Raw genomic sequence first — 13,995 nt, forward strand, 5'->3', positions numbered from 1 at the left:
ATCAGTAAAAAAAAAGCAAATGCATCAATATTCATCAAATATTCATCAAACATTTAGAGCACAGAGAGGAGAGGTTTACATGTAAATCGAGGTTATTATAGTAAATTAAAGCAAAAATTAGCAGTTTGCAAAAATATTGTTAGTAAACAAACCTCAATAAAAGCTAAAATTAAACTTCATCAATATTGCCTGGTAAAAAAAGAACATATATTTATTTTAGTTTTTTAACTGAAATATTTCACCACCGATGAAGATTAAACATCATGACCATCTGTATACAGTCTCTATCTCTATCTCTCTCTACTAACTCAAGCATTTTGTTTTGTATGTATACTTTTATCTAATACTTTATAACTTGCCCTAACAAAAACAAACTTAAACTTTAAATCTAATTATATGCTATGTACTGTAGAGGCATATTTATAAAGACACTCTGATAACTAGGGAAGCCCATTTCTGTCAATTTGAATGTAAAAAAGAAACTAGAAGTCATGATACTTTCTTTAAATGATCAGTATTTTCCCATCGGAAAATGGGCTTTCAGACAAAACTATAGTAAACTAAACTAAAATACAGTTGAAAAAGGCAAAACTAAAATAAAATCTAATTAAAGATTGAAAACCATTATAACCCTGGCTCTTCATGGACAGTGATAGCCTCCATGGCTAAACAGACGCAGGAAGGAGCGCAACCCAAAAAACTCAAATATTTACACAATAACTGATGAGAAGATGTCAAAGTACACGTCATAATGTTTGATTGACGGCTGAAAATCATCTCTCAGCAACAACAAATTGAGACCCAATAAGTGTGAGTTAAACCAAAAGACCCTTACATGACTTCTTTCTACTCAAGCTCAATGAACTCAGCGGTGTCTTCGTAATGTGAAAGCCGAAATCCAACATGGAGAGGCTGAGTGAACGTGGTCTGGACTCTGTGGAGGAGCGTCATGGTGTCAGAGACGCTGTAGAATAACAGAGTACCTGCGCTGTGATCCAGGTACACTCCTATCCTGGAGGACCGAGGACCTGAGACGGGAGTTTGGACATTGTTGTATCGAAAGTAAGCCCAGTCGTCGGAATAACCGCCGTACAATGATAAAGCCCAAGAATCGTTTTCAGCTCCAAATGTACATTCTGTACTGCTGCCCTTTCTGCTGATGCTGCTGTACGCCACGGCTACACAAACTTCTTTCCCTCTCAACTCCACCTCCCAGTAACAGCGTCCAGTCAGACTCTCTGTACTCAGAACCTGAGGTGTAGCGAATCTGGCTGAATGACCACCATAAAGCTGTCCTGTCGTAAATCTTACTTTTCTGTTCCCCTCAGAAACTACCAGCATGTTGTTTACTGTTTTTAAATCCAGTGTGATCGCACTTGAATATTTTAAGAACACAGCTCTGGTGTTAACATTTGTCCACGTCTCAGCCAGAACTTCCTGTAGTTTAGCTCCGACCTCTGACACAGCTGCTGTCACATCCTTAAAGAACCACAGCGCATGCATTTTGGTGCTGGTTGTGTTTGTAGGTGCGCTGATTGGTGACAGCGTGGGGAACTCTTGCAGAAACTGGTTGTGGTCCTCTGTGTGTGAGAGCTTCACCAGCTCGGCGTCGTTCCTCTTCAGCTCGGCGATCTCCTGCTCCAGCTTCTCCTGAAGCTCTCGGACTCGACTCGCTTCAGTTTTCTGCTGGGATCTGATCGTCTGCTCCACGTCGGAGCTTTTTTTCTCCAGGAGACGGCTCAGCTCGTTAAAAATCTTCTTGCTGTCCTCCACCGCTTCATCAGCAGAGCGATCGATGGCCTCGGCCTCCTGTGGAAGCAGCTTCAACTCTTTCTCCCTGTCCTGGATTCTCTGCTGGATGTTTTGTCGACGCCCGTCGAGCTCTCCCTGTTTCTTAGCCCTCTCTGCTGCAGCCGAGACCGTGTCGTGGCCTTTATGTTCATCCAGGGGGCAGAGATAACAGATAAACTTCTGATCCGTACGGCAGAACATCTGCATCCCCTCATTGTGACGGGAGCAGACGTTGGTTCCCACCTGGATCTTCTTGGCAGGGTCCACCAGCTTGTGTTTCTTTAATTGAGCTGCGTCCAAATGAGGCTGAAGGTGTTTCTCACAGTAAGAGACCAGACAGTCCTTACAGGACTTGAGGGCTTTCAGTTTTCTCCCTGTGCAGAAATCACAGGCCACATCTTCAGGTCCAGCAAAGCAGTCTTCATCAGGGAGTCCAGTCTTCTTTAGCTCCTCCACCACAACTGCTAACATGGTGTTTTTCAACAGGACAGGTCTTGGAGTGAAGGTCTGTTTGCACTGAGGGCAGCTGTAGATCTTCTTCTCATCCTCTTGATCCCAGAAACCTTTAATACAGTTCATGCAGTAGCTGTGTCCACAGGGAGTAGTCACCGGAAGCTTCAATAGATCCAGACAGAAAGAACAAGAGAATGTCTCCCGGTCCAGCTGAACTCCTTTCTGCGCCATTGCTCCTCGTGGCAGTGTGTGCGAGTTTCTCTGAACAGTCTGTGCTCTGACTCAAAGCTAAACTGTTACTTTTGTTTCTGTTTATTTGCTAATTTCATAGACGGGCTAATCTTCACTGAATGCAGCTTGCCAGCTCTTGCTCTTCTCTTTTCCGCAATTGCACAACACTGAGGGGGAGTGATCAAGGCCGGATATGCAAAGAGCTGGCAGGGGTTTGTCAAAACACAATGCAAGTCGCGACTTGAGCCATAGAGAGAGAAGGGTTGAGTCAGGCGAGTCCCTACCAGAGCCATAGAGAGAGAAGAGTTGCAACACTCTTTGATCTCGCTAGCTTTGTGGTCACGTGGTTCATGTGAGCCTGTATAGCTCCAAACACGCCCCGCTGTCATTTTCTTCTATGGGACGGACAGCAGCGATTGCAATAATGAATGGTTTATATAAATCACATATTCAACACATATCCAAGTATTTGTTTCCCTGTTATTGCATTATTTCATGTTTGTAAATGTCAGATTTACATTTGGAGTGGTGGCAACTGAAAGCCAGAGTATTAGTACAACATTCACTATAAAATCACTATAAAGAATGATTAAAAAATGAGAACCGACTACAGATAATATATGTGTAGCATAATGCTGGTCTGTAATACAAAAAATGTTTTCTTAAATGCATAAACTGTCATTACTGTAGTCAATAATCACCCAAAAACAAGTTTAAAATACAAGCATAAAAACCTTTAACCGAGTGATTGTGATGTCTTTTACATACAGATGTACACTAGAACAGGGGTTCCCAAAACTTTCAGCCCACGACCCCCAAAGTAACGGTGCAAGTGACTCGCAACCCCCCCACTATAAATGTATATAAACATTGCGCGCAACGGCGCACGCACTATAGACGTATCCAAACACGAGCATGTTGACAACACAAAATAACACAACAGTTTTATCTTGTGTTAAAATCATGGTTAACATATGCTATTTTTAATGGTTTATTATTTTTATTTTAATTCTGGAAATCAACTTGCGACCCCTCCTCACTGGCTCGCGACCCCCCTGTGGGTCCCGACCCCCACTTTGGGAATCACTGCACTAGAACACCAAAAGGCATAACACCGTGATAACTGAGCAAAACCTCATCTGCTGCTGTGAGATTTGGTGAAACGCTCCAGAAACAAGCTTGGACCTTGAGCTTGAGATTTTGTTTTGTCAAAGCTGAAAAAAAAAAAATCACACACACAAATCTTTAGTGATTAGTCGGTTTTATTAACTTTACAATAGTAATGACACATTTGTGAAAGAGGTCAAGTGACACGTTTCTTCAGCAGTGTGAGGCAGTGGAGAGAGAAAGAGAAACAATTTCAATCTGCTGCAGATTAAATATTGACAAGAGTTATTGTCAGTGATTGGTAGACTCTTAAAGTCTGTATTGTTAAGTCACATTCCCTTTTATAACCACGCAGGAGCTTAACCTTTAAGCACTGACGGGAAGGATTAAATGCAGCAGGAGAGTTGCTAACCATTTTCATCTGACCTTGTTTTGTAAATTGCATTACTGTTCTCCTCCCTGATGATTTATCTGTGTGAACCAGCCTTGACCAAATCCTCCTCTCACTGTCACCCCTTTCTTATCTATCTATGAAAGGCCTTGTAGCAATATGAATGCACTCCTGTGTCTTTTGTCAAACATTTTTGAGCTGAACCCTGCTCCGTGTCACTGATAAAGGTCAAATAGCACTTTAAAGCATGCATGCCCCGGAACAACCATGATAGGATTGTTCCACAACAACAGTGTAGCTAGTAGGTAGTCTTTTTATTTTAGGACTCCAGTCCGTGTAAGTGTCCAAGAGCAGAGTTTTCTACTAGTGCCAGGGAGGACTGTCTCCAACCATAAGAGAAAAAGAGACATCTTTACCTGGTTTAAAACGTATAATTCACACAGAGGCTCTGTTTCACAGTCATAACCTTTTAAGGGCACAGAGAGACAGGGTGTCCAAAGGCTGTTGTACCTCTGTTTCCAAGGCATGTGTGTCTCTTCATGTTAACTAGCATTGTAAGTGATTGCCAAGGGATGTCTCCGCAGTTCAAATTGCACCAGAACAAAGGGAGATGGACGTGTTAAATGTACTTTGAATGATCAAAATCTGTTCAGCCACTGTGGAGACATCAATGTCAAAAGTCAAGAAAACTCATGTGCCATGTGTGCAGACAGAGAGCAAATACTGGGGGAAATGAACTACAACTTCTTCCTCTGCGTTTTGTGCCGGGTTGCAACCACAAAATGACCTAAAACTTAATCGCAATTCATTATTTATTCAGCAAATAACATTTCCATCAGTGGTTATCGCATAAGCCGTATATCAATCCATTGAAAAAAAAAGCCAATGAGACCAAACGTAGTTCATTTGAGTCGATATTCATGAAATTTCATCGAATTTGACTGTTTCCATGAGGCATTTTTCATTTGATAATCACTTAATTCAGATAAAACCGTGGGGATGGAAACATAGTGACAGTTTGGCCCCTGGTCTGTCTGTTTCCTTCTCCCTTCAGTTTTTTGGCCTTCTGCCTGTCCTGTGCTGATTGGCTGTGGCGCTCCTGGTTCTCTCTCCCTCCTCGTCAGGACACCTGTGGCTTCCTGCACACCGGACCCAGATCCAGCAATCACCGCTCCTGTCCTAAACCCCGGCTTTCCAACCGGTCTCTGCCAGATCGGCCATTCACCCAAAGTGGTAACACTTACTACGTGTTATTTGTCAGATAGTTGGCCTCTAGTATCTCCTGCTTAAAGCTTTCTTGACTTTGTGTCTTTTGCTCCTGCTTCAGATACCCTCTTCGGTCCTGGGAGCCCAGTCTGCCTGCATGAGCCATATTGTTGTTTTTTTGGATCTGCATGCCTCCCACCTGTCTGCCTGCTCACAGCCCCAGAGGATTTCAAAGCACCATCATTACCTTTGTGTTCAATAAACCTCTATTCCTGTTTCCAACCTGTCCTTCGTGTCTGCTCCTGGATCTGGACTGCCAACCTAACAAGGGGAGAGTAATCAGGAGAGACTCTCCAGGAGCTGTGACTAGTCTTACTAGAACTTACCCTGCTAGCGTGCACTTGCAAGTGTTTTGCAAAGACCGTGTGAATTCATTTTGGTGTGTGACCAGGCCTTCAATCTGTACCCGAGCAGCAGCCACTCTGAGCGACGTTGCACATTTCAAACTCTGCCCCAATAGTTCCTGGTCCATTGGAAAGTCTTGCCCACTGAGCAGGGACGGCTTTGAAACCAGGAACTAAATCCAGACCTTTTTGTTCCTCTGAGCTAATGCAGGTTAGGGTTCCTAAAAGGCTTCCTTGGTCGTTTCTGCGGTGCAAGTTTTTACAATCCGTAGGTCAAAATTAAAGGCAATTGGACTTGTTTGAAGATGTTTTGTCTCTCATCCGAGAGACCGCTTCAGTTCTGACCGAACTGTAGGGAAACCGAGCTATTTAACGGCTGTGGGGTTGTTGTCAAGATGATGACAACTCTTCAAACGTCTGTGCTCCTGTGTGTTTAACGGCAGGAGTTATGCTTGTTGGACTCACCCGAGGCCAAGTCTGAACGACCGTTGTTGGAAATCTCACACGAGGCCAAATGTGAGCGTTTTGTTTGATTTCCTGCGAAGAGATGGTGGTAACTCAACAGGATGCGTCTTCAGGGTTCAGTATGAGAAATCCCTAAAACCGTTCTTGTATTAACAGCAGGTTGCACAACCCCTTCATAAAGACACTGAAAGCATTTTGTTTCTGAAGTGCACATTTTGCACATAAACATCCGTTTGTCAGGGTTTCCAAATGAGCCCAAAAAAGTCATTTAAAATATATTTTAAAAAGCTCTCGAAGAAACCTTTTGGCTGTAAGAAGCAGCTAGTTCCTCGTCAGTGTGTAGCTGTGTGCGTGTTTGTTGTGTTAGTATTTTGTTAGTTTGCGGTGATGCCGTGCTGTTTCTGTCTGTCCTCAGGTTCTCTAAGATCCAGTCTGGGGCTCTGATTGGCCGTTGGTGCCTCCAACCGTCAGCGGGCTGCTCTCATTCAGGTTCCTGTCGGCGGTCGAGTCTGTGGATGAGAGGAAAGGTTCCTGGATCAGAGGAGGAGGAAATAAAGGTAAACAGAAAAGACTCATTCTGACATCTGTTATTTTCTGTATTTCTCAGGGGTCCTGTATCACTTAGTGCTGTTGGGTATTTCAATTAAAGTACCCGCACTGTGTACAACATTTTAACAACAGTTTATCAGGTCGACTTGGCTAAAACCGATGCAGTTTTTTTGCTCTTAAGCTTGTAAATGCAGTTGAATATTTAAGTTTGTGTACCAAGACTAAAAGCAAAGATTTGAGAGCAACACTGAACTTTTAAGTCCCCCTAATTTGCATTTATAAGCAGTATACAAACAGTTAATAAATGGGATTATAACACATTTTAGATATAACACAATGTAGTTGCAGGCAACGGATATAACTCCTGTGAAAGAAAATAAGTCAATTTATTAATGAACACTTATATATCTGCATACATTATAATGTTTTATAGACATGTATTACATATTTGTATACTGCTTATAAATGTTTAATATTGGGAAATGGGTAAGGTGAAACAGATTTAGAAATTCAGCAGAAACCATTTTTTTCTGCTTTCATGCTGCGGTTAATCATTTGATTTATGTTCTGGCCCATTAAACTTTATGGTTACTTTGGAGGCGGTTGTTTAGATTTTTAATATTACTGCATTATACTGAGTGGTGTTTCTGTTATATTGTCCACCCCCCCAGTCATATTAATGAGTCATGTGAATGTTATTGTCTAAGAGTTGTAAAGGTAGAGGAGAGTTTTCCTGAGGAAACAGAGCATTAGACTTATTCTCCGGCTCCATCTAGTGGCTGGCTTTGGAAGAGACGTCTTTTAACCCTCATGTTGTCCTCATGTTGTCCTCGGGTCAAACTGACCCGTTTTCCTATATCAATGTTCTTTTAAATTCCCCAAAATAACATGACGCTCTTTGGCAAGTACAAATCTCTACTTTCATTAATTTTGGGGTGTCTTATGCAATTTTATAGCATTTGGAAACAAATGGAAGTGTTTTTGAAATAGTATTGAGTAAAAGTTGACATATTCCAGTCTGTGATTATCATCAACATCCATTCCTTTAATTCTAGTCTCAATAATTCCTAATTTCTGCTTTTCTAACTCAAACATCAGGTATAATATCCTATAAATGAGATTTATTGACCATAATTTCCAAAATTAACTGTAAAACTAAAGTTAATAAGTGTGAAGTAGTGTTAACCATCAAAAAAACACACACAAACATGGGAAAAAAGGGACAAAAACATAAGAAAACATTGATAAAAAGCATCAACAAAATTGTTGATTTTCAATTTTGACGGGAAGACAACACGAGGGTTAAAGAGTTGATGACCTACCTTTGACTAAACGCAGCTCTGTCACGTGCTCCGGGTCCTTTCTGCGCTTCGAGGTCCTCCCTAAGGACAGATGGGACAGACATGATTGTGAGAATAACGTATGTGAACTCTGAAGTTAAAAAGCACCTGTAGAGCCTCAAAAATGGGATTTAGCTCAATCCAAATGTTTAGAAAAACCCTCTCGCTCTCTGTTCTGTTCCAGATCTGTTTCTGGAATTTCTTTTCTTTTTATTCAACTGTACACCGTCGGCTTTTACCTCATTTAGTGACTGCCTACATTTCCTAGAATGCATCTGTGTAACACGGCTGAAGAACACGCATGACCCGGTTCCAGTTACCTGTAACTGGTGTGACCTGTTTGGCCGGGACAGGTGTAATATTAATAGCTTGGTTTGGAGCACCAGTAGATGCTTATATTCCATATTTTCTTATTATTATCATTATGAATGCTTATTTTGTATATATTATTTATAGAAAATACAGTAGGATGGTGTTATTAATACATTCACTATGAAACTGAGAGGCTTGACTTTACATGCATTCTTTTAATTTATGCAGAAACACATCCCCCCCCACCCCCCCACACACACACACACACACACCCCCACACACACACCAGTTTAAGGAGAGTTGTAGGACCAGTGAATTTTGCATATTACATTTTACACTAACGCTGATCATAAAATATGATTTTTTTTTTTACATTATTTCACAACAATCAACTTGCAGTGTTCGCATGTTTATTTATGTAGAAGTTAAAGTATTTCTACTTTGCATTTTATGCTTATTGCATAACTCTAACATGACAATGCTGCTCACACAGTGATGCATCAGATGAAATCAGTAAATCAATAACATGTGAATATAACACTGAAGAGGGCCATTCTGCTACATAACGAGTACTTTTACCTGTGCTACTTAAAGTACATTTTGCTAAAAATCCTTTAAATCCTTGAATCCTTTTGAATGCAGAGCTTTCAGTTGTAACAATAAAATAAATAAAATCTCTAAATGCAATGTTTTTGTTTGTTTGTAATAAGTTAGTTGTAACATTCGGCACTTAACTTCTGCCATGAAGGATTTTAAAGAGTGCAAAACCAACAGTGGTGAAGCGTTTTAAATGTAATTTAATTTTCAAAATCTGATACTTTGGTGGAGAAGCAAATGTTTACTGTATGCTGAATTTAATTCGGTTACATGTGCTGTTTTTATGTAGTGACTCTTCCAAGACCCGAACAAACATGTTGAACTTAAACCAGGCATGTCCAAAGTACGGCCCGTGGGCCAATCACGGCCCGTGGTCAGATTTCAATGCTTAAATGTTATTTTAACAAACTTTTCATCACGCATAATAAGTCATATTTAAAATGAAAATGGGGGTTAAGATATTTATGCACTTCAAGTTTAAGGTAGTCCGTACAGTATGTCCGTTATCTGACTGCAGACGTCTGAGTGGCTTTGATTTGGTCACGTTGCCATTTAAAAAAAGAAAAGATAATTCTGACAATGACAATAAACATTGTTATAGATCAGTGCATTTGCATGTGAGCTTTTTTGTAAAAAAAAAAAAAAAATGTCAGAAGGGACCTTTGGCATCTTTACATTATCCAATCTAGCACTCTTTAAAAAAGGTTTGGACACCCCTGACTTAAACATTAAAAACGTAAAATTGCAGATAGTGACCGCCCTATGAAGTGTATATCTTATGATAGATAACACTTTAAGACCAGAACCAGACATCCCAGACTACTCCCAGTTTGAATCCTGCATTTTGAAATCTAACACAATGAAAGAGAAAATGGTCAGAGAGAGATTTGAACTTCATGTCTCGTGTCAGTTCAGTCAAGCGTTCTTCTTCCTGTCAGTAACTGTCCACACATCCCGGAGTCCATGTTTACCTTTCATCTTCAGGTAGACCAGCAGGCCAGCCAGACCCAGAACCAGAGCCAGCACTGCAATCACCAGACCGACAATCCACCAATAAGATGGCACCTCTGCGGTACGTTGCTCACCTGCACGCAGGTAACACAGACAGAACAGGTACATCGTTTAATATCCTAAAACAACAGCTGTTTTTTTTGTTTTGCATGTTGTTTGTCTTGTTGTTGGAGGACTTTATATTTTTTATATACGTACAGTATGTAATAACTAATACCTTTAACCGCACCAAAACTATGACTCATTTTTGGAAAGCTCATATGGGACGTTTCAGGAAGATCTGACAAGCAAAACAGTTTTTTATGTGATTTAGGTCGGCTTTGTTCTTCCAAATATGTTTTGTGCTGGATTTGGGTGTGCTTGGATGAAAAAGATATTTCAAAGGGGAAACATTATTTTGAAAAGCTTGTGCCTCACTCCTTTAAAGGTTAAGTCTGATCATATTCTATATTTTTCTTATCTAAAAATGTAAATAAAATAAAGGCCAAAAATAACAAAGAATGTATTTTAATGTCATATAATGTGCATCTTAAGCTTGATAAAGCTTAAATACTCACTAGAGCACCAAATATGTCTACCCCCTACCCCTGGACTTTCTTCTTCCCACCTACTGTGCAATAGTTATATATATAATATATATACTTATAAATAATACCTAAAAAGACATTTCTGTGCAATTTCATTACAGTGCAATATTTAATATTTAATCTCATTACTGTGCAACATATAATACTCAGGACTGTTGCTACACCAATGACTATTTTATTTGCATAATGTGTATACAAACCCTTTATCTTTTGTGCTATTTTATACATGTATATAGTTACTCTCAGGAACTGTGTACCACGTTCCCCCTCTCTTTTTTTCTTCTTCTGCACTACTTATGTTTTATATTTTTATATTTTGTGTTGACACTGTAAAGGGGTTGCTTCAATCTTGTAGCACAGGTACACACATTATACACATTGTATGTGTATAATGTGTGTATAAAGACAATAAAGGCTTTCTATTCTATTCTAAATATGGATTATTTCGCCGCTGAAAATAGTCCCCTGTAAATGCACTGTTTCGACACGTTTGCTTGATTATAAACTCCAGTTTGACTGTGTTTGTGACCTCACCAACAGGACCGTCGATGGTGACGTCCGTGCGTTCGGTGTGCGTGTTGCGCGGCACGGAGAACACGCAGGTGTAGCTGCCCGTGTGCTCCGAGTGCGGGTCCATCAGACGCAGGGAGCCGTCTCCGAACGGGACCCTGAAGCCGTCCAGCTCCACGTGGTTGGCCCAGGGTGACGTGGAGACGCTTTTCCCCGACTGGCTGTCGTAGGTGAGGATGTGGGAGGGGTCCTCGCCGTTGGTGAAGCTCCAGTGGAGGAAGGGGTTGTTCAGGTAAGGAGGCGCGTGGCAGGGGATGGTCAGGTCTCTTCCTTGAGTTCCTTTTATTTCTACCAGAGAAAAAATAAGGCGTAGTGAGTGTAATTTCCAGCTTATGAACTCATGCTATGTAGGTAGAGACAGTGGTACCCCAGGTCTCATTCAGGCCAGTGTCCAACATTACACATCATACTACACTGTACTGCCTACTCTTAAGTGTTCATTAAAATCTCCCAAATCTTCTTCATGTATTTGATATTATGTCAATGTCAATGTCAATGTCAATTTTATTTCTATAGCACATTTAAAAACAACAGTTGACCAAAGTGCTGAACAGGGTAGATGTCAAATACATAAATAACAAGTGTAAAAATCACTCCGACCAAAATACATTACAGGGAGACAAACAACACTTTAAAATATCTTAATCCAGGTTAACAAGGGTTAAAAGCCACAGCAAACAGGTGCGTCTTAAGCAGTGATTTAAATGTTTGTAAGGTCTGTGCCGCTTTTATGCCGCATATTAGTTGTGCTGCTCCTAAGTTTTTCCTTAGAGGTGAGCGAGGCACTTTCTCCAATAGCTAAATCAATAAATATAACTGAAAGCATATGAAATATTTTCTGCATTTTTTTTTTTTCACCTCTTTCCCTGAGTGAGGCCGTCCAGGCCGGGCCCCCGTAGGAAGGTGCGACTTTACAGACGTAGATGAGGTTAGGTCGTCCGTTCAGCCTTTTGAGGCGGCTGTCGACCGTGTACAGCCCCCGTTTGTTGGCATTCATGCGCGTGACCGGTCGAAGCTCCTCGAACGTGGCCGGCTCGGTCGCCCAGGTTACCCGAGGGGCCGGGAAAACATCACGGACGGTGCACTTCATCTCCTCGTAGCCGCTCAGCCTGGTCAGCTCCACAGACAGGCCCCGGATGGGTGCTACGCACACACAAAGACACGCACAGCATGCTGGAATGTTTCCCAGCAGCCCCTGATGACAGACTCTAAATGCCAGGCCCAATATAGCCTGACATCATTCTTATGCAGATAACATTAGAGCTCAGTTAGGACAATATAACAGTTATTACTTACATTGGAAATACTGTTTTTAAAACCTTTAAAGTACCCTAATGTTGCTTCATTACAGAGCCCCTGACAGGTTGAATGGGAGAAACAAATATTGGCATGGACATCAGTGTGCAGGGAGGCTTGAAGTAATTTACAAGTAATTATACACCTGGTATTCGGCATAAAAGCAGGGAATTATGAAACTAGACTATATCTACAGCCATGCTGGCGCCTCTGTTACACTGTGAGCTCAGTGCTAACGTCAGCATGCTGACAGGCTCACATCCACATGCTAATGTTTAGCTGGTATAATATTTACCAAGTTAACATTTTTAGGCTTTATTCAGCCCGGATTAGCTGTTTTTTGTTCCATGCTTTATTTTTTACATTTTAACTGAGCTGTGGGGGATTGACTCACGTTGTCAGACCTATACCACTCATATACTCTGGGATGGGGGGAAAGACCATTGTGGCTTCTTTGTATTTCATTAATCCAATCACAACCGTCCTGGGCCGAGTTAAGCCCCGATAGCGGAGATAGTGATGGGATGTTTCACCTTATTTTTATAGCATCAATAACTATGAAACATTTATGTGTACCTTGATGTTTTAGTTGGGTCCATGTCCCATCTGCTGACATGGAGCGGGCGGGATTAATGACCTATACTGCAGCCAGCCACCAGGGGGCAGTCCAGATGTTTTGGCTTCACTTATACAATAGGTTAGCGCCACAATGACGATGTTGTTCACACCAGTCTAAACGACTCAAACCAAAAAGTCACACTGCACCGTAACTGCGTCCTACACGCTTTCTAAACTCACCTTCCACCTTCACGATGACCTTTGCGTTGTGTTCGCCCTTCGACGTGCGCACCTGACACCTGTACGTGCCTCTGTCCTTCAGACCACTCCCCCTGAGGATCAGCGTGGCGTTGCCGCGGGACACAAAATGCGGGGAAAAGGAGGCGCGGCCGGCTATCTGCTCGTGCTCAAAGTGCTCCTTGCTGCTGTTATCATCATCATCATCATCATCATCATCAGGTTCCCGCTCAAACTTGAACAGCACCACGTCCTGTCTGAACCACTCGACGATCTCCTCGCTGCCCGGCTGGAAGCTGCAGGGCAGCGCGCACTCCTGCGAGACGAAGCACGTCACAGTGACATCTGGAACAAGACCAGGAGAGGCCAGGTGAGATACAGCGATGTTGGACAAGAGATTTGCGTCACCATTAACTTATTTAAGACCTCATACACTCATTTTCAGCTTCCTAATTATATTTAGAGCTTGTGTCAGAATAGGTTTACAAGGTTTCATTTTCAAGAAACACACTTTATTTTTGTTGTACTGCTCATTGCTGCAGCTCCTCTTTTCACCCTGTGTGTTGAGCTCTCTGTTTTAGCTACAGAGTGAGACATCTCACTTCTATTCCATCTTTGTTGGGAGTTGCACATGCGCAGTAGCTAGGTAAGGACTACTAGCCAGTCAGAAGAAGAGTATGAGGGCCCTGACAGTACCTAGGTAAGGACTACTAGCCAGTCAGAAGCAGAGTATGAGGGCCCTGACAGTACCTAGGTAAGGACTGCTAGCCAGTCAGAAGAAGAGTATGAGGGCCCTGACAGTACCTAGGTAAGGACTACTAGCCAGTCAGGAGCAGAGTATGAGGGCCCTGACAGTACCTAGGTAAGGACTGCTAGCCAGTCAGAAGAAG

The 13,995-nt window shown here is 41.9% G+C and overlaps 1 protein-coding gene across 1 annotated transcript; it reads right to left on the bottom strand.

Moving 5' to 3' along the window:
• Positions 1 to 2,667, bottom strand: LOC116672613 (tripartite motif-containing protein 16). The gene has a single exon (XM_032504538.1). The coding sequence runs from the start codon at positions 2,473 to 2,475 to the stop codon at positions 847 to 849; it is 1,629 nt and encodes a 542-aa protein (XP_032360429.1). The 5' UTR covers positions 2,476 to 2,667; the 3' UTR covers positions 1 to 846.
• Positions 2,668 to 13,995: the final 11,328 nt, after the last annotated feature.

The sequence above is a fragment of the Etheostoma spectabile genome, chromosome 22 (assembly GCF_008692095.1).
Source record: "Etheostoma spectabile isolate EspeVRDwgs_2016 chromosome 22, UIUC_Espe_1.0, whole genome shotgun sequence".
Taxonomy (NCBI): Eukaryota; Metazoa; Chordata; class Actinopteri; order Perciformes; family Percidae; genus Etheostoma; species Etheostoma spectabile.